General features: G+C 39.4%; 1 protein-coding gene across 1 annotated transcript in view; it reads left to right on the forward strand.

Moving 5' to 3' along the window:
* The window catches only part of COL4A1 (collagen, type IV, alpha 1), a 133,722-nt gene that overhangs the window by 65,851 nt on the left and 42,070 nt on the right, over positions 1-25,801 (forward strand). Inside the window, exons 3-20 of the mRNA XM_009322531.1 lie at positions 12,823-12,912; positions 13,003-13,047; positions 14,602-14,646; positions 14,756-14,818; positions 14,920-14,973; positions 15,119-15,145; positions 16,487-16,570; positions 16,683-16,745; positions 17,812-17,847; positions 18,397-18,438; positions 20,029-20,118; positions 20,737-20,772; positions 20,922-20,981; positions 22,640-22,684; positions 22,907-22,960; positions 23,437-23,478; positions 24,363-24,456; positions 25,108-25,143. Coding sequence (XP_009320806.1) covers positions 12,823-12,912; positions 13,003-13,047; positions 14,602-14,646; positions 14,756-14,818; positions 14,920-14,973; positions 15,119-15,145; positions 16,487-16,570; positions 16,683-16,745; positions 17,812-17,847; positions 18,397-18,438; positions 20,029-20,118; positions 20,737-20,772; positions 20,922-20,981; positions 22,640-22,684; positions 22,907-22,960; positions 23,437-23,478; positions 24,363-24,456; positions 25,108-25,143 — 1,006 coding nt within the window. The remainder of the gene's footprint in view (positions 1-12,822; positions 12,913-13,002; positions 13,048-14,601; positions 14,647-14,755; positions 14,819-14,919; positions 14,974-15,118; positions 15,146-16,486; positions 16,571-16,682; positions 16,746-17,811; positions 17,848-18,396; positions 18,439-20,028; positions 20,119-20,736; positions 20,773-20,921; positions 20,982-22,639; positions 22,685-22,906; positions 22,961-23,436; positions 23,479-24,362; positions 24,457-25,107; positions 25,144-25,801) is intronic.

Genomic DNA, 25,801 nt, shown 5'->3' on the forward strand with positions numbered 1-25,801 from the left:
TAAAAAAGCAGATATCCCAGTAATACTGTGTGATGGGATATGCTCATATTTAGTTTTCAGAGCTGACTTCTAAATACTACTGCACAGTAGTATTTCAGTTGGCACGATACGACCTTTTAAGCAGCTGTTGCCAGATGCCTGTCTTGCTTGTAAAGGTGTTGGTATAATAATCTCAGGCATTTCTTCATGGAATAAAACATGCTCTGTAGCCTCACAGAGTTTGATTTTACATTTGTACAACTGCTGTTAGCGTATGTCTTCATTATGGTTTGTCGAAGGATTACAGGGTCTTATTTTGATCTGAAATATGTAAGCCTCCAATGAAGTCACTAAAGTTTCCCAAATGTGAGATCAAAGTAAGATGAGAAAAGACCTGTAAGATCTCCACCTCTCTGAAATCTGCATGCTCGGGAAGTGGAGCTGCCCAGTGCCTCTGCAATACCCGTGTGTACTTTGGAATCTTCCCAAATTTAAAATTTTGTCCATGCAAACAGAGTCACTCTTCCAGTATCTACTGACTACATAGTGATTATAAAACTTATGTCCCGATGTACAGTTTTTTAGTACCTGGTCATATGCGTGACAGCACCTGCAGTCTGCTTTTGCGTTCCGTATGTTCATCTTGCTGCCCATAACACTAATACTCTATGACGCAGACAGGGTTTTGTGGGTGTAGATTACGGGTCTGGGACAGCATATGTCTGGGGAACGGCAGTAGCTACATTTCGTAGCTTACCCCTCAGGCTTCTTTAAATCATTCTGCCATTGAATTTATATTGTGTTTGCTGGGGATCTCAGACCAAGCCAGCCATTATAATTGACGGTTCTGTGATATGTCAGTTCCCACACGAGTGTTTAATACTTGATGCACTTAATAATCAGCCTCTGCCTACATTTTCGCTGTAGCAGTATTCACAAGAAGCAATCTGGGCATATATCATTATTACTAGGGAACCACAGTAATGTGGTAATCTCCTTCAGTCACTTTCTAGTCTTTCTAGCCAAGAGCAAAAAGTGGTTTGGGGGTTTGTTTTTCGTTTGGGCGTTTTTTCTACCTCATACTAGTGGTAGGTAGTTGTTTGATTCTCTTTGCTCAGCTACCTCCTATTTCAGATTGTAGACCTATGTTTTCAGTGGGAGGTCGTAACTTACATTAGTCATTGAAAACATCCAGCCATATGATGTTGGCTTTCAGAAAAGCAGATCTGAATTGTCTTAAAGTTTGGATTTCATTAAGAAAGGGTTAAAAGCCAAATTTAATACAAAATTCTCAAAAACACTTCCAGCAGAAGCAATAGCAAAAATTGTAACCATAGATGCCTAGAAGGAGACAGAACAGTAAGAGGCAGCGTGAAAGTGGGATTTTCAAAGAGGAAACCTGAAGTAGCTGCTAAAAAAGTGATAGTGGAGTACTTTATCACGCAAGCAAGTTCCTAACCATCTGGAGAACCTCTTTAGTTTAGCCAAGAAAGCAGCTTAATATCACAGAAGGAGCAAGAACAGCTGAGAAAGCGTTTTTAAGAGATGTTAAAAAGGATCTACATTTCCTTTCAGGTAAGTATTAACACCTGAGAAAGTTTTACAGGACAACAAGTAAAGGACATGAGGAAAAATTTCTTTACTGGAAGAGTGGTTAAACATTGGAACAGGCTGCCCAGGGAAGTGGTTGAGTCACCGTCCCTGGAAGTATTTAAAAGACGGGTAGATGAGGCGCTTAGGGACATGGTTTAGTGGGCATGGTGGTGTTGGGTTGGTGGTTGGACTCGATGATCTTAGAGGTCTTTTCCAACCCTAATGATTCTATGATTCTAAGTAAATTGAGTTATAGACAACATAGCAAAGAAAGTTAACCTAAATGATGAAAATAATTATTAGCTTTCAGTAACAGGTAAAATCTTCTCCTATATCATCTTTAACAACAGAAGAAAAGCAAAATTAAGGTAAAGCCAAGGGAAAAGCAGCTTAGACTCCTGTCTGGAAAATAGTGTTTCTGTCTCTTAGAATATTTAAGAGTAACTAGAATGGCAAAACCTACCCATAAATTTTGTAGCTCTTAAAGCAAGCATGTGACAGCTTCCACTGATCTTCAGCTGGAATTTTTAAATGTTTTGATATGCCAACAAAAATAATTCTCACCAAGGCTTGTGTCTAAGATCAGTGTGCACAGTTAAAGTAAATAACTGAGTAGAGTGAGTGAGTGAACACAGACACTGGCATCAAATCGGATGTCCTCTCACTCTTTTCTCATTCGACGCTGTTACTGACTGTGAACGGATGCAACAAAAGTATTTAATGGCTAGTTAGCAGAATACTAAAAGCTTTGGGGGGGGTTGGTGACCCTTAGTTTTGTTAGAACAGTTTGCTCGACTGCCAAGCAAAGACTGAAAGACGCTGCAGAACTGCAAAACGGATGGGTTTAAGTAGTAGTAATGGAGGGGAGGGACTCTAGCACAGAGGGGCAGTCTAAAGTGCCCTCTGACTCCAGCGTCAGGAGTTAGGTGGAAAAAAGGGAAGAATACCAAAGGCTCGTAGAGTGGAGCAGTGAACGGAGAAGGCAGTGTTGCTGCCAGCTGTCTGCGGCACCTTTAGCGAGATCTGTGAGTTAAGGATGCAATTACAAATCTTCAACGCAAACTTCATTTCTGTCTGAAAATGTGGAGATGGAAGCTGGAAATCCAGCAAGGACACACGCAGCCCCGTAAAACTCCTCCAACGGGTTCTCTTTAGGAAGTTCTAGGTATTAAATGTAATTAATCTATATCAGTGCCGAGGCATGGGAGCTGAGGGACGATGTTTACCTCAGACAATAAGGAAAAGGATAGTGCTTGGAAAAGTGAAACTCTCCAGGTGTAGGCAAAGTACAAACTTTTGGCAGCAAAACTGCCTTTGCACCCTGCCCGTCATTGGGCACAATCAGCTTTCGGGAAGGGCAGGGGAGATCGGCCTTGCCGGTGCGAGTGGCGCCGGAGGGGAAGAGCTGTCCCCTGTGACTCGCCATCCCGCATCCCGTGGCTGTGTCGCTTCCCCGCGGGCTCCTCTGGGTGGCAGTCGTACATCACGGATTTCGTGTGTTCTGACAGGCCCGTGTACACATCCTTGCCGCCTTTTTTTTTTTTTTTTTTTTTTGTCAAATAGAAAACCTTAAAGACACCTGCTAAGCCGTATATCAACTTCTGGTTGGCATTCACTGACAAGTAATGATGCCGATATCCTCCACAGTGTCAAAATAAGGGAAATATTTGGTTTTCAGCATTACTAATGATTATCACATCTTCAACAACTTAATTGGTTTAGGCTGAACAACCCTGAAGGTACTAGAAAAAAAATATGTTGTAGTGTCTGTTCTCCAGTGCTTCTTGTTAAGTCAAGAGACTCTAGAGATTAAATTGGAGAAACACTGATTTACACTTTTGAGGCACAATGTTATCTGCCTTCTGGTATTTTCATGATAAAAAGTCAGAAGCTAGAATATTTCCTCTAGCTTTTGTGGAAAGATCTTTTGCTCCTGTGCAACTTTCAAAATGTTTAAAACTTTTGAAATGCCATTTCAAACCTACCCCCAAAAAGCAGCTAGAATAGCACTGTCTAGAATAGTACTGTCTGTCATGTACTCTCTAAGATATGAGCTACCTCATTATGAGTAGTACTTTTTTGCAGTCTGTACTGTCTAGGACCAGCTGCCCATGTTTTTACTATTTATGGAAGAGATTATTTTCTGTAAATATGTCCACGACAAACCTTTGGCAGGAGAATAAAACTTGCATGTAACGTCACATTTCATTCCAGGTCTCGGATCTGAACAAAAATAAATTAAAAAAACCTGAAAAGTTCAAGACCTTTTTTTTTCTGCTGTTTCATCTTTAAATGCGAGCCTTTAAACAATGCCAAGTACAAACAAATGCTAAATAATTTTCACTAATGAAGAAGGAAGGGCGTGGAGCATTTTTACCCCTTATATTCTTGGACCTTCAACACTGGAAGTGATTTAACACAATGTACAATAAAACAAAGGAAGAGTTACTCAGACCTAATGAATTCAACAGATGATTAGAAGGGGTGGGAAATGTAGTACCCTTTTGATGCAACCTGTCTCCAGGTGATAGAATTTCCTTGTTTTTACACTGCAAACGCATTTGTCCTTCAAACGTCCTCTTCCCTCGTGGTTCATTTAGGTTCTTCTATTCCCCAGCGAGGCTCTAACTGATGGAAGGAGGCTCCTTGACCCACATCTGATTTAAAAAGAAAAAAAAAGTTTGGAAAAACCCATGTGTACCTTTGCTAAAAGGTTTGTGTGATTTCCCCCTGAAACATGCATGAGCTCTGTGGGTCTTCTTTTCAAAAATCAAGAAAAGTTTAAACATAAAGACAATGAACCACATACCTTGGTGTTAAACTGCCAAACTTCGTGCAGACAGACTTCCACAGTTAGAGAATAAAGTTCACTTGCTGTCTATTGGCTTCTGCTATCTATTAGTCTTGTCTTTGTATTCCTGTCCTTTATATACCGTGCCCTCAATCATGATTTGAGGTAGACTACTCCTGGCTTATAAAATGCTCAAACTAGGGGTCATGCATGCTGTCTTTTGTGAATGAATGAGAGGTGCATGTACCTCACTAAACTTCAGTGGCTTTTTCTTCTTTTTTTTTTTTTTAATGGAGGGAAAGCAAGCAAAATAATATTTTACTGTAAGTACAAATATGTTCCTCCTCAGCATACTCGCTACTTCTGGATCTGTAACATTTATCTACACTGGAGTCAAATATCACACAAAAAGTACATCAGCCAAAGACACACAAATGTAAGGAAACATTCAGAGCTTAAGTTAAAAGTGTACATGGCTCAAGAAGTCCTAAAAAGTGAAATTTGGGCACCTCTGTTGAAAAAACCTGACTACTGCAGTTGGAAAATGAGGAGTAACTATGGGGTGAGCAAGAAGAGGAATTACATGAAGAAGGCTTGGTAAATTATGTGGGGGGGGCCATTGCTTATAGCTGGTTTAGCTGAAATTGTTCAATGCTGATAGGCAACCGGTTGCTTGACACTAATTAAATGGAGGCTGAGTCTGTAGCCGTGAGTGACTTTTGAATTTTAATTTTACTTCACTCAGCTTATTTTACTTCTTATTCAGCTTCTAAAACAAATTCAGACACACTGTATATCCACCCACTTACTTGCACACCAACTAAACACATACATACTGATATGTAGAGAAAAGCATAATCAGAGATCGTTATTTCTATTTTTATACTCCTGGGAAGCATTTAGCAGCTTCCTGAGGAATGCTCTGTGCAGCCATGAGGCGACACTGAAATATGCTTTCAGTCTAAGCATTCTTTCGTATTTAGGAGGCAGAGGCACAGGCTTAGCCCCTGAACCGTAAACCTGAACAGCGCTCTCATTAAATGTTTATACTGATAGAATCACTGTTGGAGGTTTGGGTTCATTTTGTATCAAGCTGCACGGGTTCCCCAGTGTTGTAAATTCACGAGGCTCAGGAAAGGATACTTTCGTAGTAGGAAGAGTAATCCTTTCAGGCAGTGAAAAACCAGAGCTCAGTGAGGTGCCATCATTTGGCGATCAGAGTGCAGCTTCTGCCCCTATGTATATGAACCTGTATGGCACTGGCTTTTGCACCGTAAGCGGGCACTTGTCAATGTTCCCACCTCGGAGTGCAGCCTGAGAGCTGGTTTAACTGCAGGACCGAAGGAGTCCCACAGGTGAAAGTCACCGGGGAGGGAGCAAAGGGAGAAGGAGATGGCAGAACTAGCACCGTGGCAGAGAGGGCATGACTAGAGAGTGCTCTTCCCCAGCAACTGTTGGGGTAGCTCTTTGTTGACATACGTGTCTGTGTATAATGTAGAGCAGCCCTGGGAATGCTTGAAGTTGTGCAGGGGACTCATCCAGCCCACAACCAGCCTGACTGTGGAGCTGTGCAGGTGACGTAAAACTGTCATGGCTGCTCCTTTTGTTAATCATGCCAAAAATGCTGGACTTGCGTTTCCACGTGAGTGAGCTTTCTCAGATGCTTCCTGGCAGTGCAAGAATCCAGACTTTGCTGACTCTACCCCCCGCAGACACCCCCCACCCCAAAACTTCTGGGTGAGCCAAGATCTTTACAGAGCTCCTACACAGATTCTTTGCATGTCTTCACAGTTATGTTTGTGTAATTAATTACTTGTTACTCGTGTGGCTCCAGAATTGTATAGCTGTAGCACAGATAGATTCTAGTGCTGAAGGACATGCAGTGAGAATTTTGTAATGTTAAGCATCCTTAGTGCATTTGAGGACGCTTGCCCTGTGAGCATATAGCAATAATTCTGTTTGACCGATATCCACTTCACACTTTCAATAAAATACTGAAAATGGTAAGTGCAGCTGAGGACAAACAGCTGAGGACAAAATACATGTTTATTTTAATCCTGAAAGATATTCGGGGCCGCTGCTCCCTCTGGTGGTTAAAAATACTCTTAATAAAGAATTGGATGTTCCCCACTTGTATGTCTTCACTAATGTAACACTGAGCCAATTACAATTCTGTAACACGTGTTTAAAAGAGTGTGGAGAGAAACACAGTGACTTGAGAGTGCTACTCAGATCGCACAATAGTGTTTCCCACTGTGCAGTGTAATTATTGGTCTAACACCTCAAAGCCAATTCACTTGAGTGCTCGCAGTTAGATCAGCTGAAAGAACAAATACAGAGCCTGCATTCACCTCTCATGTGGCTGGGGATAGTCTGGGTAGAAACCATGTAGTGCATTGCAAGGCCATTGTGCATCGCTGTAGATTTTACAAGGTCACACTGGAGCACCAAGGTGTGATCCTCTCAAGTAACAAGCGATAGGACGAGAGGAAATGGCCTCAAGTTGCGCCAGGGGAGGTTTAGATTGGACGTGAGGAAAAATTTCTTTACTGGAAGAGTGGTTAGACATTGGAACGGGCTGCCCAGGGAAGTGGTTGAGTCACCATCCCTGGAAGTATTTAAAAGACGTGTAGATGAGGCGCTTAGGGACATGGTTTAGTGGGCATGGTGGTGTTGGGTTGACGGTTGGACTCGATGATCTTAGAGGTCTTTTCCAACCGGAATGATTCTATGATTCTATGTTTTGGATAGTGGGTTTTCTTGTTAACATTTGCACCTAGATCTCAAACTAATTTCTTTCAAAAGCAATGTTTGAGACTGCTTCTAAAATCAGACTGAGGATAAGAGAAAAATAGAAAAGAATGTTGAATTATCAGGCCCTATTTCTCTCTTTTTGGAAACTGCATCCTCAATTTTCACCTTGAAGCAGTTGCATTTCTTTGCCACACATGCCCTTGGTGGTGTTTCAATTCAATGAACATTAGCTTTTGGGAAGAGGGGAGCATGTGTGTTTGTGAGAGAGAAAGTCTGAGCTTATAATGGCGTTGGAGTCAGCAGCAACACTGGTCTGAAGACGGCTCTCCAGCAAGGTCAAGCGTTTGTTGGCTCCCAGCTCAGTTCCCCTTGCAGCAAAGGCCGAGCTGAGGAGCTCTGGTGGATGAACTCCAGCAAACCCCACTGCACTGGTGTGAGAAGCCACTCTTGCTGCCTTTCTGCCCTGCATCCTGCATTGCTATGTCCTCCTCGCATTGGTTTTGGCAGCCGCCTGGCCACCTGATGAGCTCCTCAGCTCACTGAGGCCGGAGCAAGCTCACTTGCTAAAGAAAAATGAGTAAATTTAGTGAGCTGAACTGGTGCGGTGGAGGCTGAGGGAATCATACCAGCTGGTGTAAAGAAGGGTGAGGTGGCACCACCCCTTTAAAAGGAGGAGGAGGAGAAGAGCCACCTTTGCTGGGTAGATCAGCTCAGCTGCCGTTTGACATCTCTCCCTAAGACTGAGTTTTATGCCTTTTCAGCTGAAGGGCAGGCACGTGTTTGTCCTGCCGTCTCAATTGCAGGGCGATCGCTGGCAGAGGCAAATGAAGCATCTTTCAGATGGCTTTGGAAGATCTGCGCATTGTTATTCACCACGTGCCTGAGTCTCTGGAGAGCCTGAGAACATTACATTCGTATGGGCCCAGACACCCTGTGAGCCTGCACTTCTGGAAACAGTTGATTTATATCCATGTTACCAGTCTCTCAAGCCTAAAATCTCCCAGTCCAGCAGTCCCTAGACAAAATAATAGGGGAAATAATTTATAATGAGGTGGTGATTATTTCCTCCCCTCAACACTTAATTTATTACAGCTGAATCTTCTGAAACTACTTACTTCATGTGACTCTCTTGCATAGCAATCTGCAGTTGTTCCGTGCGTCAAACACATTTCATGGCTAATTCGGAAGGGCAAGTGCCAGCAAAAATATCAGCCCATGTAGTTACATTCTTAACAGGTTCACCTCTGTTTAGAAGTCCATTCAATTGCTTTTAATTTGAACTATCTAATGCAAAGGCATTTGGATGCATTTCACAAAAGCTGGACTAACACAGGCATCTTGCTTATTAAATGAGTGCAACAACGACTGAGCACTTGCTGTCTTTTTACGTAGCACCTCTGCATTTTCAGCAGCTGAGTGGCAGAATATTCATTTTTGTGAGCTGAGTAATGAATTCTCCTTTGTGCTTTCTGACAGTTTGCATTGAATCAGCAGAGGTACAGATGACTTGGTTACATCTGTTTTAATTTTTGAGTCTCATGAATTGATTTTTAAGAAGCAGAAGCTCTTTCAATATTACTTGCCAAGATTTTGCAGCTGTGAATATTGGAACTTGAACAATACATAGCCCTTACAGTCAGAATCTCATGCTCTTCACACATCGCAGCTAGAAATCTCAGTGCTGAGCGAAAAATAAGTGGGGTAACAGCGGTGATCTGGTGCTTGCCAATTTATGTAGTGTGGATGCTTAATGAGTTGCAGCATAAATGTAGTACAAACACTAGCTGTTAGGCTGTTTGGCTGGAACATTGAGTGAAGAAAGGAACTGGGCAGGCAAGCAGGGAAAGGATGCTGCTCAAGAATTTCCTTGCAATGCAAGGCATCTTCAGGACGTGCTTATGTCTGTACTGCACAACGTAATAAGCGATAGCTTTATCTGAGCTTCAAGTTCAAAATAAGCCACTTTGGGTAGGAAAGCAGCAGTACAAATGTTGCTACCCCAGTGATCTCTGTGAGCTGATCTACCCAGTGACATTAGGACATGTGGAGCTCTGCATTCACATGACTTTACAGCTTCTAGATGGTAGAGTTTCTGTACTCTCTTGTTCGGTGTAGATACTTTGAGACTGATAGAATTTTACTGTAATTTAGTGTAGTTTCACTGATGCCAAAAAAAAATCTCATGGTGGAAGTTGGTACTAACTAGAGCAGGAGTATTGAAGTTAGACCTTTGTTCATTAGCACTGCTTCTTTCCTTACAAGTTTTGGCACACTAGTTTTCTAAGACTGTTATACAAAGAGGCAGTCTGATACCTGGACTAAAGAAAGGGACTTGAACCCAGGAGACATCCCTAGGTCTGTTACTGGGTCTTGGTGGAATAGGTTGTCCTAACTTCTCAGAGTTTCCGTGGATGGCACGGAGGAATAAGGTCCCATTAACTGCATAGCCTGAGACTGCACAAGTTTGGGCTACTTACTCAATGCTTACTTTGGACTACTTACCCCAAACTTACTTTGCAGTAAAATCAAATGGGAAGGCAGAGTAGAGGGAGAGGTGTAAGTAGTGTGTAAGTCCGTGCTCCCCTGTTAGAATAAGTGGCCAAGGTGGCAGGTTGCATGCAGAGAGGGATCCGGCAGCTCTCACACCTGCGGTCACCTTTATATTTCCTTACTTCCCTCTGGCAAATCACAGGCAAAAAGATGAGCTCAGTTCCAGTATGAGGAACCATGAGTCTGCAGAATTTGGGACGGTACAGCCCTCCACACGCTCAGGAGTTATGCTCTCCAGGCCTTGGGACATCCAGTAGCTTGACTGGATGTCCAGAAGTCCTGGACAAATAACCAGTTATTTTTCTTGTTGGCCTAACAGTTCAAGTCAGTAAAATAAAATGTTTCAACTGAAACCTGAATGTATCTTAGCTTGAAGTGACTCGGTATGGTCTTGGCTCTGCTCCTGCAGCTATGTTTTACTCCTCAGACATTGCAGCCTGGGAGGTTGAAGACAGCCTTGAGAGAACTGACTACAGTTGCCTTGGAAGCCCAAGTTTTTATTTATTTCAAGCCTTGAGTTAACCTCCCTGGCAAGCTGAAGCAGTCATTACGTTAGTGAGTGATTTACAGGCATGTTAAGGCCCTTTTACAGTGCCAGAACAGTCTTAAGGGAGCCTTAGACTAAGTGAAAATCTGATCTATAAACCTCGGTTTTATCTTTCCTTAAGAATGGAGGAAAGACTATTTCCGTGCATTGCAGGGTGCAGTGGTTCAAAGTGTGTTGAAATCCTCAAATGGACAGAATTCCTGAGTGCATAAAGTATTAGTCATGTTGCACATGACTCATATTTCTCCGTAGGTGTCAAAATAATCTTGTTTTCTTCTCATTTGCATGTTGTGCTTCTCTTCAGCAATGGAAAAGTCTGTTTTATGTACTTGAGTGTCTTTTCCCTCTTTAGTCCATCTCCCAGCAGGTCATGAGAGCAAGTGCCCAGGGTTCAGTGTAAAATCCTGGTCTGAAGTGACACAACATCTGGTTTTGTAGAGATCCACTTGTTAACTGCAGTGCCAATTAGCCAGCCAAAGTATGGGTTTAAGAACCTCTGTAATCTGTTCAACATTTCAGATAGCCTTCAGATTTTAGGATAATTACTTCAACATTTATTCAGAGGCCCGGATCCTGACACATTCTTCCTTAAAATATTTTTCAAAACAATTTTAATTACTTTAGAACTTGGACTTTGTACCTCTTACAGCTGACCTAGAAATATATTTCTTCAGCTGTTCTGCTGTTTGCTTTGTTTTGCTGTGTTTTGTGGTCTAACACACTGCCTGGGATTTGGGTTACTAGCAAACTTTATTCTCAAACGATGACAAAGAATACTGGGGAGTAAATAGAGGAGATCATGCCATTTTGGCACTTGAAGGAAAAACTGATTGTTTGCCTCAGAAAGAACCTGTTTATTGAAAGATTTATTTTTGTGGGAGGAAGGAGATGAGAGGCAGCAGGAGAATTTTTCCTGGCTGGAAATTTTAATAAATGAGTGTTACTTTGATTTCACTGTCTCATGCTCTTATCATCTCAGTTATAGTTTTCTCCCCTTCTTCCTCCTTGGCCTTGCCCTTCTTATCCATCAATCACCTCTCTTCTCCTTTGTCTTTTCATCTTCTTAACAAAATCCCAGCCAAGGAGCTAAAAACCAACATCAAGTGATGTTGTCACTAGTGACTTCACAAATCTTCCATTTCCTCTCATCTTCCAAAACTGTAGCTAGTACCATGTCCGTGGGTCATCCGTGGTTTCCTCTGCCTGCATATCATAACCTTTTCTTTGCAAGATGCCTGTTACACCTACTTGAAGAGTGAGCTCTCCAAGACTCAGATGTTCCTCCTCTCTTGTGTGCTCAGTCCTCAGCTGACCCCTGCAAGTTATTGGCATATTGCTGTGAATCTTTGTCCTAAACAATCAGGAGAAAAGTTTCTTGCTATTCACAATCCTAAAATCCAAATACTGAATCATTTGTTAATTACAAATAGCAATCTAATCTCTCACTGTTTTGCTGAAAATACTTAAATCTTTGCGTATGTGTTTTGAACTTTGTTGATTTTATTTCCTTGTTGGTATCCTTTGAAGATTGGTCTGTGTTTTGAATTTCTAAAACAGGTGCCATGTTTTTTAGCTGTTGTCCAAACTTGGATACCTTTTCCTTTTTGCAATTGCTCACTAATGTTTTATTCATCCAATATTCCCACATTTTTTGGACAATGTGAAGTGTTTCTCCCTGTTTCACACCACACCATGAAAGGACAACTCTAGTTACTTCCTATGTGGAATGTATGGCTTTTGATTTGCTTGATTTGCTGTTTTCAGACTTTGACATGCATAATTTTTTTCCCTCTCCCCTATGTGTAGATTTTGCAGCCTTTATTCAGACAGTTTTCCTCTTGGTTTCGCTGGGAGTCCCAGTATAGCGAATGTGTAATAGCTGCAATATTGATGTGGAGTGTGGATGGATTTTCTGCCTGTAGTTTTATCTGATTTAAATACATTTGGGGTTGTAAGGAGAGGGACAGCACAGAAAACACAGATGTCCCATACAGCATTAAAGAAGAACCTAAAGGATGACACATACAATCTGTATGTTTGGCTTCTTGGGAAGATCCTGTATCTCAAAGCATTCAGGCTCTGAAACACCCTGAAACTCAAGACTAAGTGACAAGCCTGGTCTCCAAAATCTGCTGTTGTGAATGATACACAAGAAGAGCAGTGGTATTGGCCATTCATACAGTAGTGACTGAACAGTGACATTTGCAGTTTTCAGGAATTTAATCGCTGATTTGGGGTGTTAGATTTTCTACCAGGGTTTAATGGTATCTCTGTAGGAATGCAGGTAAGTCTTAGTAGAGGGAAAGTGGCCTTCCTGATCCCAGGGGTATAAACATGCTATGAACAGTGCTATCTTGGGAGCCAGAAAAAAGGTTTCATTGACATTCAAAGTGTACTTTTCTATTATGCCACACTCAGACTCTGCCAACCTATTATTGAACCAGAAATATTTCTTTGTTTATAATAATCCTTCTTTCAAATACCAATGTGAAATGTTTGCTGTCACATGTAGCTTCTTACCACCTAACAGGTTTCTTGAGCACAGAAACGGTTGCTTGAAGAAGTAGCTTCAGCTGTTTAGTTGCTAATGAGTTTTCTTCTTCCACAGGGAGAAAGAGGCTTGCCTGGACTACAGGGTGTGATTGGGTTTCCTGGAATGCAAGGACCTGAAGGTCCTCCTGGGCCACCAGGGCTTAAGGTAAGAACTTAAGCTTTAATATTTAAAACACTCAGATTTCCCTAAATTGTTGTCCCTAGGAAAGACAAAGCTATCTCTTTTCCTTTGCAGGGTGATACTGGAGAACCAGGACTGCCAGGAACGAAGGGAACAAGAGTGAGTTCTAACTTACTTTTTTGCAATTCTGATGTCTGTGGGTTTATATGTCTTTAACTCGCCATGGCTGCATTCAAGTGCAAGACGGGGTTAGTCTCTTCTTTGAGTTAATCAATGGCATCCCCTTGTGCTGCACAATAATTTCAAAATTCTTGCTTTTGCCTTTGAAGTTCTTTCTGCATTGGGCAGTCAGTGCCTTTGTTAATTTGCATTTTCGCCTGGTACTTACCACTGCATCAACAGCACTGGTTTTAATATGCCTTTGATATCTTTCTGACATACCAAGAGGCTTTTTTCCAGCTTCAATATGAAACAACCTTATTACCTCATGCAAAATTCTCCTTTATGTTTGCCATCTAACCTCCTTGAAGCAATCCAGCAGAGAAGCTGACACACCCATGAGTACATACATGTTAAAAATGTGCAGAGCCGAATTAAAGCCAGGGACAAAGATCTCTTGACTTTGCTAGAAGAGGCTGTGAATATGCCTGTAACCTTCCTGTTGTCATTTCTGTTTAATGTGGCACTTATATAACACCTATTTTAGCACATTATATTAGCCAGGGCCATGTCTTTTGAGGTTTTGTGAGGTGCCAGGCTCATTCTGAGCACTTTCACATTTCGTAATGTAATGGTGAAAGAGGATTCGAATGACTTGACCAGTAATGGTGCATACATTTTCAGCTATACCCTCTTGTCCACAGATTTTCAAAATGCCGTCTCAGTTTTGTTCTCCATTTGCCTGCAGTTGCTGCAGCACATAGAATTTACTGAATCAACTGCAGTTTCTGAGCCATTACAGAGGGTGTATTCTGCTAGATCAAGAAATCCTTATTTCAGTCTATGATGTTCATGATACCCTGGGGTATCCTGAGTGTTAAAGTGAATTGGTGTCTCCTGGCAAATGTGTTTGTGTGCTACAGTGCAAGTAGACTATATTTTAGCAATTATAAAGTTTTGGAGGATGTAAATATACTATCTGAGCACAGGATCCCCATACATCTTTTCTGCTTCACAGTACATGTATTAGGAAATACTGCATGAATAAATAAGCTGGTAGGATGAAAATGATGTGCCGAGTCAAACTCCTGAAAGAGTTGTCTCAACCCGGTAGGTTTTTTTGATAATAAGGATGAATTGATACACTGATGTGGAGTATGAAAGATAGAGAAGCATCTTTACAGTGTGTTAACATCCTCTTCTGCTATGAAGAGGTGCTTACAGTAAATTTCATTTTGGGAACAATGGTTGTGAGAAGACAGCACCTCTGCATTCCTTTTTTCCTGTGCATAAGGCTCTGGTCCAGTTCCTGTTGAAGGAAATCCATATTGCTGCTTAAAAAGTTAAAGAAATATAAAAAGTTGCTTTCAGTTATTGATTACTAAGGTGCCATGTTTGAGAGGTTTTGAAGATTAGAGCTATTTTGTCAAGGAAGTTTAAAAGAAACTGTTACTTGTTTTTTGACTGTCACCACTGGAGATGTGACTTGAGCTCTAGCTTGTCGTTGCTGTTTTGTGGGTTTGTCATTTCAGTTTACGTTTTTGTCAATTGCAGGGCCCCCCAGGAGCATCAGGCTTTCCAGGAAACCCAGGCCTTCCTGTACGTATGAAGTATATGTATTTTTACAAAGAAGATAGAAGATTTAATCGTGACATCTGACCTGGATTATTGCTAATATTGCTAATTTCTTTACTCTCTTTTCATGCAGGTCATTCCTGGACAAGATGGCCCTCCTGGTCCACCTGGCATTCCAGGATGTAATGGCACAAAGGTGACATTTACATATGTTTATAACAGCACCTCTGTGTTGAAATAAAAACATCCCTCAATCATATGTTCCCTAAACAAAACCAATTTCTCTGTTCCCCTCAGGGTGAAAGAGGTCCAGTAGGTCCCCCAGGTTTACCAGGACTGACTGGGAGCATAGTAAGTAGATTCTTTCATGCTTGATTCACTTGTTTCAACCCTGATTCTTGAAATGCAAATATAACTATATGAAATTATATAGAGTATAAGATGTAAAATATACAATACTGAGGAATAATAACATCAAATACGTCTTTTTCCACAGGGACCCCCAGGACCTCCTGGAATGAAGGTACATTTTACTCTACGTGTGTTCATATCCTGCTTCTAACAATAAGAATTAGGGTCAACTCTACACCCTCTAAGACTAGCAGTCCTTACTGAAGGACTGAAAAATTGTACTGGCATGTTTCACTTTGTACTCTGTTCTGCAGTCCCACTAAATAAAGACAGTGGGGCGACCTCCAGCTAGTAACAATTGAACATATGTGTTGTTCCATGCAGGTCTTAAAAGTGTAAGTATTACATGGATTACAACAGAAAAAAATAGTACATGTCATTAATGATGTATAAGTAGTATGGTGACCACCCAATTGTGCATAAAGATTTAGATAAATTTTATGGTTCGAACATTTGTTTTGATATGGACATTTCATTTATCTAAATAGTTTCAAATAGATAATGTTTGTGGAAGAAAGTCATATAGCCCACAATATGCGAAGCATCCAACACATACTAAACAGTTTTCATAAAGAAAAAAATTCCTAACTAGGTATCTGAGTGCGTTTTGTGAGCTGGAGAATGAAATAATTGAATGTCAACAGAGAGCTTTTGCTCTTTAAGATGAACAGATATAATTTGGAACTGTAAGCTAAATATAACTGTAAATGTAATCTCAGCTTTGTAATGACATGACTACCTGAAGTTGTAAAATGCCCTTTTCTCTTTCTCTCACACGGGAAGAACTGACTTTAGTCTATAAACGATGAAGTACTGGAATGTTTCTTCCCTAGGCATGTATGCATAGGTACACAATTCCTGAAATAAAATCACTTACAATATTGCAACTTTGTACAAAAATGCAGGAAAAATGTGATCTTCTGCTGTCAAAAAAAGAGGCATAAAGAAGTGGAAAACGATCAGAATAGTTCTCTAAAGTAAGACAAAGTGGATTTGTTTTTTGAAGAAAAGGGGTGCCTTAAATGGCTTTTATGTCAAAATTAGGTATAAAACTGAAGATCTCAGCCTGGAAAAGAGATTGTGAGGTTACCGCTTCTCTCAGCAGCCAGGTCAGATGCTCCCATTGTGTGGTGACACTAGTAGTGATAGATTTGGTAAGAAAATCTTTCTGACTACCCATTATGGTATAGGAAATTAGGGTATGCAGGAAGATTTGGTGCTGGAATCACTTCAGGTGGTTTTAAAGGACATTTGGCAATTAAGGTCTTAACTTTTAATATCTCTTGCTATGTTTCAGCTGAATTAAAAGAAGTAAGGTGACTTTTTTTAAGTCAGCTTTCCAAATGATTCTGAACTTTGCATAGCTCCAACTTTCCTCTCATCTCAATATTACTGTTTTTGAATGTATTTGAATGGATGTTCAAGTATTATTCTTTTTCTTTTCTTGTTATAGGGAGATCCAGGTGAAGTGATTGGTCTTTTACCTCCTAGTGTGCTAAAAGGTGATAAAGGCTTTCCTGGCCAACCTGGACTACCTGTAAGTCTAAATGATGTTTGAATAGCAGTGAGCTTGAATTAAAATTATAACAGTATCATGAAATTACGAAATACATATCACTTTTTAATTATGCCATTTTAATTTTTCATAGGGTCCACCTGGAACTCCAGGGTTTCAGGGACCAATGGGGCCACAAGGTCCTCCAGGAGAGCCAGTAAGTTTCCTCTCATGGTGATTTGCACTTTACTTGTAGAGCTTTATTATAGGAAAGTTCTACAAGGTGTGTATAGCCAGTGTTTGTGGGGATTTGAGAAAGGTAACCTGTGGTTCCAGGCTTCATGTTTAGCCTCCTGGACTCTACCGTGGCAGGAATGACTAGGTAACATAGGTTTTCAATAGCAGCTGCTCCTACAGTCATCTCTTCTTGCAGGCTTTGAGGGTATTTTTGCGTGGGAGGGGTTGTAATAGTTATTCCTCCTTTCCCCTCTTCCCCCACTTAATTTATAGAAAAAAACCCACAAACCTAGCAGCCAGATCTAAATCAAAATGTTTGCTGAGGTTGTTCTTATGGGCAGCCACAGTAAGTAGTACTGTGGAAAGCAGGATATCAACTGTCTGTTATTATGGTAATTGCCAAATGCTGAAGGCATTTCAGCTATTTGACGTTTTGACAGGTCTAATAGATACCTAATATCTTGTCTTCCTGTACTGGATGCAGGTAACACTAGCTAGCAGGCATCAGTTATTTCCATTTGGTAGAAGTCCACCCAGTGTTTCTGGCTATTAAAGTGAGCTCTGTGAGATTTCTTACCCTTCTGAAGAAAACTGAAAGTAATGTAAAGGAAAATGGTAGTACAGTTTAGTCAGCATTTGCACTTGCTGATGTGAAAAAGAACAACTTTAATGAAAGAAGGGTGAGGAGTAATATTTAGCATGCAAAACTGCAAAAAAAAAAAAGTCAGCAGTAAAGTTATATTACAGTGCAGTACCATAGACTTTTTTTGGATTGTCTCCTGTCTAGATCCTGTTTAGGTCCAACACTCTTAAGTGCAAAACAAGGTCTGATGGGATAACTTAGACAGATTCTGTTTGGTTTTATTATTTATTTTAAGTTGTGAGTTATGGACAGTAGCAGAAAAAGACTTTACATCTTGATTTAATGGAAAGATTTGCATTTTTGCTATCGTTATAGAATAAGGCATTATTCCAACTAGTACATACATACTATATGTACAACAACTACTATATACATATATATGCTAAAGTGTACTGTTTTGTAGGGTCCCCCAGGGCCACCAGGACTCCCAGGCGAGAAGGTAAGACTCTTTTTATTATAAAGATTAAGTCTATTTGTTTATTTATTTGGCACACCAGTTCCCCAAAAAGCTGGAAACGAATGGTCCTAGAAGAGTGGGTTTTCTACACTTTGAAATCTGTTTTTATGTCTTAATGAGCGTCATAAAGAGAGATTTTTAACGCATTTTTTAGGTTTTTATCAAATTTGTTTAGATCTGTTACCTCACGTGATCAAATCAGTAGTAATTACAACATTCTGTGATTATTTGAACTCATCTGAAAATGTCAAAATTTTCAGTAAAGTGATGAAAAAAGATCATACTGACAATAAAATTATCTGATAAATTTCATTCTATATATTTTTTCACAAATTGCTGACTTAAGAAAACAACAGGGAGGGTTAGGACATAATTATTTATTTGTTTCACACGTGCATTTAAAAGACATATCCTGTCTTTTATATCCTCTCTTAACTTTTGCCGGGTACAGAATACCTTCATATATGTGTGTGTATGCACGTATGCACTGCTGATAAAAATTGGCTGAGTATGTGTAATTTTTATTTTCAGGGCTACATGGGGTTGGGCTTTCAGGGTCCCAAAGGTGAAAAGGTAAGTCTCTTTTGAAAACTCCTAGAGAAAAACTGTCAGAAATGTTCTTGATGCTTTGTTTTAAATAAGTAAACTGTTGGAATCAATCTATGGAGAAAATAAACGTTGTAATTTTTTGAAGACTTGAGTAAATCTGTAACTTACACCTAAATGAACAGAAGTCATGAACGGTTACAGACTTTGTTCATGGTGATGTTATACCTGACATTAATTTAGGTCATTATCCTGTTTTCCAGCTGTGACTAGTACCAACTACTTTAGTTGGCAGTAGGCAGATCTGGAAACATTTACTCTGTATATTAGGACTCATCATGAGATTTATTTGAAATCGGTTTAGTTCTGAGGGGTGAGGTTTAATGTGCTGTGCAGAATTATCAGAATTAATTGTGGTAGGACTCTTGAGGGCCTGTCTGCCTTAGTTTGGATTGGTAGTTTATACTTTTGAAGCAGATCTTTCAGTTGTCCCCTTTTACTGGGGACAACTTTTGTTTTGATGCAACCAGGAGCAGTTTTCAGAGCACACAGGCAGGTTTACTTTTGAATGAAACTAAGCCAGAAGATGTGCTCCAGGATCCCATTTGTTGTCTTAACCAGCATCAAATGGGAGGTAAAACATGTTAGGTTTAATGTGTTACCTTGCCCACTGAGAGGTCTAGGCTAAAGTGCCTTATGTTGCATTTTCAGGAAATGCATGTAGTCATGGGTTATTTGGTAAATTGATAGTGTGTCTGAGCCCTTCTCCAGAAGCTTCTCATGAGTGTCATTGACAGAGGCCTTTTGGAGTATAAGTAAATTATGTTACTTAGGTGGTGTTTTTTTATCCACCACCTTATTTATGTATTTTGAGCCACGCTATTCCTAATGGTTATAATTTTTTGCTGCATGACACGGTGAGTTTAACTTGTTATCATAAAATTTCTTGAAAAATGTTGGCCACAGAAGTATGTGGAGATATATTGGACTCCTCAGGTTTGTCTTTAGCAAAAAACAAATGGCATTGCTATGCATTACTGCTTGACAGAAGTGTATCAAGCCTTTTTGGAGGTGTTTTACTGTAAAATATAGTGCTTTTGCATTATATAAGGAGATGAGGTTCTGACCCTGCTATGGACACATACGTACTAAAAAAGTATGATCCACAGTTACCACCTTGAAGTTGGCCTTTACGGACAGTTGTAAAGCTGATGGAACACTATAAGCTTTGACTAACATTTTCCTTCAGGCATCAACCTCTTTCCTCCTAATCTCCTTCCTCCTAAAGGAGGCACTAAAAAGCTTTGTACTATTATAATAATGAGTTTGATATGTTCTTGATATTCGGTATTAATCAATCTTCACCCTAAAAGGAGATTCAGAGATCTTTCTTCAGGGCAGTCTCTGTCTGTCACCCATTATACAGTTGTGTCTCCTATAGCTGTGTATGTAACCCTTTCTCTGATTGATTTTGCTGAAATAAGAATTTATAAAAAACCATTTAGCTATATTTTTAAAAGCAAGTGGTAGTTCTCTTTAATGGTATTTGTCTTAGTAACGTTTGTTCTCAGTGTCAGTACTGTTTTCAATGGACTATCCTGGATTTGGTGTTGACAGGGAGAACAAGGGGTACGGGGCCCCCCAGGCCCCCCAGGACCAGCACCACATGTGAAAGAAAAAGGGAGTGAAATCATAAGGGGAGAAAAGGTGAGACCTCAAATGATTAATCTTGTTGTCCTCTTCATTAAAATATGATCAATAGGAATTAGCAAACAAAAGTAAAACAGGAAAAAGAAAATACGAAGTCACCTACAGCCAATTTTTCAAAAATTTCTCCCTGTTTTACTTCATGAATGAATTTTGTTTGCCTTTCTAGATGTTTCTCTGAAAAATATATGATAAAATGATAAATGGATAAATAATCGCGTAAATAAGTAATGCATACAGCAGAGGACTTTCTGAGGAAGGAGGATTGATAAGCGTAGTCCTGTAGACACCAAATATTCTAAAAATTTGAATTAAGTAGCTTATACTGGACTTTTCATATATGGAATCACATTCATGGAATCTGAGTGTTAATGAATTTTTCAATTATTGAATTAGGCAGGCTAAACAAAATATACTAGTACAATAAACTAGCTTAATGGATTAACATTTTGTGTTTGTCTAACTTCTTGCGCATCATACTATTAGGCATAGTTCTTGAAGTGGAGAACAGGGTCAAATGTGCTTTTTCTGACATGACGAATTAAATGATTTACAACCTAAATGAATAATGGTTAAGATTTTGCTTACTAATCTACTTTTTTTTTATAATTTCATTAGGGTGATCCAGGTGAAAAGGGTGAACAGGGAACCCCAGTAAGTATTGTGTAGAATTTTTTTTTAATTGCTATAAAAATCATGAAGAATATGATAATGGCCCTGGATATCTTTATAGCTATTTGATAAAAGCAAGTTTACTTTAGAATTTGGCAGTATTATTAATCTTGTGTGTATTTATTTTCCAGGGATTGCCAGGTTCAGGTTTCAAAGGAGAAAAGGGTGAACCTGGGAAGCCTGGTCCACGTGTAAGTATGCTCAACTTTATCAATACCATAATTACAGTCATTGCATTGTTTCCATAAGCTAATTAAACTCAGTAACTATTAGTGAAACAGCAAATTTGGTATATTTCAAACCAGCAAGTTTTGCTGTAGGACAGGTGTATAAGTCAAGGTAGTAATAACATAGAGTATTATTAGTATGTAACATGCTTTCAGATAACTAAAGACACCCAACAGTAGCTTGCAGTGCTGAAGGCAAAGGCAAGACTCCCACTGATCCCAACTGAAGCAAGATTAAGTCATTCCAGAACAGAAGGAAAAGCAAAGAAAAACGAATCACTCTGTAGGAATGACTTTAGCTAAATGGAACGTGTTGAATTTATTTCAAATAGTCTTACGTGCAATCTACTAAATAAGCCTGCTTAGCCTAAAGGTACTGTTTCTTACAAAGAAGAGGAACGGAGGAAAAAATTCAGATGCCTGAGATATCTTTGCTTGCTGGTTTCTAGCCTGGCCATAAGGTCTGTTACATTTGCCTAGTCTGACCTACATCATAGTCTCATCCATACAACTTCTGCATCAGTCATGCTATATCTTTCATAGCTGAGCTGGTAGCAAAGCCATACGTTTTCTACATGAAAACGTATCTAAAGTATTGTTTCTCAAATTGTGGGTCTTCATAAACTGTTTGCAAAAGACCCAGCACATCTATAGGCATTGAATTGTACTTCAATCTGAAAAAGAGAAAATCTCCCTCTCTAATATACTTCAAGGTCGAATGTTCTGTCATCCTTTCAGTAAAGATATGCGATGGGATTATCCTTGCTATCATGTATGTGTTTTTACTCTTACAGTAAATGAGTGCTTGAAAGCTAGAAGGATGGAGAAATGTTGGCCTAGAACTTGTTGAGGAAACCAGAGCATCTTTGAATTGTTAAAAAATATATTTTTCAGTGTCTGCAGAGTTCCCTGAGCAAAGTTTCTAAGATATTTTATGCATAATTGTTGCTGTTCAAGGAAATCATAGCTACTTCTGAAATTAAGATAAGGCTTGAAAGATGAACATATGTTAAGATCCGATATTCCAGTTTCATGGAGTGAAACCATATGATTAATTCCAATCACAGTGCACATTTGAAGACTCTCCTGACTTTACAGATCATATTTTTAATTAATTTGAAATTACAGCTTTCAATTTAGAGGAAGTGTTTTTTACCACTAGGTTACCACACGATCTCATACGGGGCCACTCTCCAAGCCTTCTGCTGAAACTGAGCCACCGAATGTCCATGAATAAAGGTTTTGTGAGACTGGAGAGTATATATATAGAAAGGGATTCCTATGAAGGGAAAAGTTTCTGGGTCTGGTTCCAGTTTCCTGTGCTGTTGATATATTTTGTCTTGAAGCGTCCTTGACTGGGAAATCCGTATGTTATTCCTGGCTCTGGGAACAGATTTGCAGGATTTTATTTAATTCTGCAGCTTGTAGGATGTTGAGTAATATAAGCAGTAGGCAGTCATAATTTGCCTGCTTTGTGCCCTCTGCACTATTAGCTGTGTTACCACACTTCGGTTAATGCATTACAATAGCGATTGTTTTGTCCTAGTGTTTCACCCACCGTATTCAGAAATTGCATGTATGTGGCCATCTGTTTAAGCTGAGTGGAACTTGGTGTTTTACAGGGAAAGCCTGGAAAAGATGGTGAACCAGGACCAAAAGGAGAACCCGTATGTATTTTACTGAATTTCCAGTACTGTTTCTTATGTTCGAAACAAAGAACTGTCTGTGTATTATAAATGGTTGAAATTTTCTAGCCGTCTGAATTGTTTACTTAAAGTTGTTGCTTTCAGTGAATTAGTGACTGATTTGAAAATTTAAAACTTTGATGCTGCCAGAGCTAAGACACAACTATATTTGTCTTTTCTGGTTTTGCTGTCTTCTGCACACAGGGTTTGCCTGGTGGATTTGGGATTCCAGGACGACCCGGGGAGGCTGGTACGAAGGTGCGTAGTAGTGGCCTCTGCTTCCCATCACACAGAATGAGGAGTTAAGAACTTGTATGGCGTGTTCATAGATGTGCATTAAAACATAAATATACATAAAGCAATATTAAATGAATGTTACTAAGTTGTAAAGTCATCACTCAGAGACTAGGAACAGTCAAAATTAAGGTAGCTTAGGTATCCCTGGTTTAGAGCTCTTATATGAATTGATTAATGCAGGCTTTATTTTCACAAGCTCTTTGCCCAGCCAGCATATGTACAAATGTACTTTCCTAAAAATCCCAGTTTCTCTTTACACAGTGTAAAGCAGTACAGGCCCACAAACTAACTACTTACTGCTTATTATAATGGTCCAGGTGCTTATCATTTGGAAGTTGTATGAATCTGTATCAAAGTGTTCATTTGCTAAGGAAATACTATTTTGTGGGGAAGAAAATCTGAGCTGGATTTAAAATGTAAATTGTATTTTGATTTAGGGTGACAAAGGTGAACAAGGTTTTCCAGGACCTCCAGGAAGAGTAAGTAAAATAAACTCTTTTATTTTAAACTTAAATGAAAATATAAATTTTGTGAAAGTCAAAGTGCTCAAACAATGAGGAAAAAAAGAGAGACCGTGCATGTTCTGATCTCATTCTAATCAGTCATGTCCTCATTTTTTCTTAATGGAAACAAGAGTTGGATACAGTTCTTTTAAGTATGTTTGAAATTTGGGAAAGGAGCTCTCAAAGAATATGAATTTCAAGTGTTTTGGACTATGAAAATGATAGGCATTGTCAATCAATACAAAGTATCTAAAAGAGAGTTCAAAAGAGTAAGTCTGTCAGCTTTGCAGTCTGTAATTTTTTTAACACTTCAAATAAAAAATGGTATTAGTCAGTAACAAATAGATCATTGATGGTGCTGCTTCCCCAACATGGGGGAAAATTTGCAACATCTGCTAATTTGATTTGAAAAATGGTGAATACTTCCTGAATATTTTATTGCAAATATTGGTATCCTGTATGTCAAGCTCAGATCAATGTTAGCAGAAATTGCCAGAACGTAATATTTTAAAATTAAAGGTAATACAAACCTAATGGATCAGTGCTTAGACCATGCTGAGGTTTCTTGATATCATTCTTGTTCAGAAAAGTGCCGTAAAGCTCTCCACTTAATCCTACTACTGATATGAAGGAATTTTGGTATAATAGGAAATATTTAATTTCTCTGGTAATTCCTCAGCAGCTACAACCCTCTCACAGCAGTTGTTATGTATCACTGAAATTGCAAGTATAACCAAAACTTCTCAAAATTGTTTTCACAAAACAAAATGGCATCTGTACGATCAGGTCAGGTTGGGGGAGGTACAAACAAGGGCACAGTTGTATGTTTCTAGTGTCCTAGTCTTTGTCCTGTGATTCAGGTTATAGATACTGGACCAGTAGATACCTTTGGTGAAAAAGGAGAGCCTGGAGTTTCAGGTTTGCCTGGACTAAAAGGTCAAAAAGGTGAAAAAGGTATGTATTTTGTCTTGTCTTTTTGATTGAGTTATGCTTTTAGTTTTCTTATTAAAGGAAATTAAAACTGCACTATCTGTGAGCTCTATATGACAGTGAAATGTTCCAGTTATTTATTTAACTGCTTTCAGGTTACTAACTTTTGTTGTAGTTTGTAGGACACTTCTTCTCATCATAAATAAGACTGCCTTTCAGTTATAGATTCGAAAAGGGTAAACTGGGATCTGTTTTTATGGCAGTTAAATAAGCCAGTGAGATTATTTAAGAAAGATGGAAATCAACACAAGCATAAAGAGGATAATAATGCAGAGAATCTTGAGACTCCTTTAAAAAAGTCAGTAGCTAAATTTTAATCTTAAAATTGGCTTGCATAATTTACAAAATTCTTCAGTAAACAGGGAAAACCAAGCATTCCCTTTCCTATTTTCCACATTACAGACCTTACCCTATGGAAGAAAGATCAGTGGAGAAGGCACACAGCAGGGCCTTTTCTGTAAATGTATTGTTTGCAGATATCTATGGATTATTTAACTTAACCTTTGATGCAGGGCATGCTAGCTTGTAATGCGTACTTAAATAATATGTGCTAGAAGTTCACTGACGTTGGCATTACTGACTTTGTTGCCTAATTGAAAACTTCTCTTTCTAAAGGTTTCCCTGGTATACAAGGAATCCCAGGACCTCCAGGTATGAATTTATGCCCACTGATTTTGTTCACATTTTTCCTGTGTTCTTCTTGGGTGAAGAGTCCCAAGAGGTGTTCTCCCTAACTGCTGCCAGTTACTGCCTGACTTACAGAACACCCGGGCAGTGGCCTCTCCGGGGGTCTAATCATCCCTCTAGACCCTTCCTGTAGATTGCTTTTCTCGTGTCTCTGATGTGATCCAGCCTTGCTCTTTGTGTAGAGCCCTGATAACTTTCTGCTTAAATTGAAGAAGTAGCGTGCACAGGTCACCAGAGAGCCCAGAGAGTATGGCTGCACTGGGCAAGAAGAGTTGTAAAATGTGAATCTGTGTGTGGGTATGTGCATATGTACTTATGTATGGACACTCATATGTAGATAATTTGTTTTGCTCTCACTTCAGCTCTATATGTGTTTGCATATATATAATAGAACAAGGTTAGTAGAGAGTAATAATAACATTTATTAGATCAAAGTCATTCCTGAAGGCTTCCTGCTTTTTTTTCAACTATGTCACTTAATCTAATAAAAGTTATTTCTTTTGCCTGCAAATGTTGCCTTTTTCATAGTCTTAACATATTCACATTCATGACAACACTGCTATGATGTATATATGTACATGTGTTTGAACTAAACCATGATATTTGCTTTTTAAAAATTAAG

This window comes from Pygoscelis adeliae, unplaced genomic scaffold (genome assembly GCF_000699105.1).
Source record: "Pygoscelis adeliae isolate BGI_AS28 unplaced genomic scaffold, ASM69910v1 Scaffold424, whole genome shotgun sequence".
NCBI classification, from domain to species: Eukaryota; Metazoa; Chordata; class Aves; order Sphenisciformes; family Spheniscidae; genus Pygoscelis; species Pygoscelis adeliae.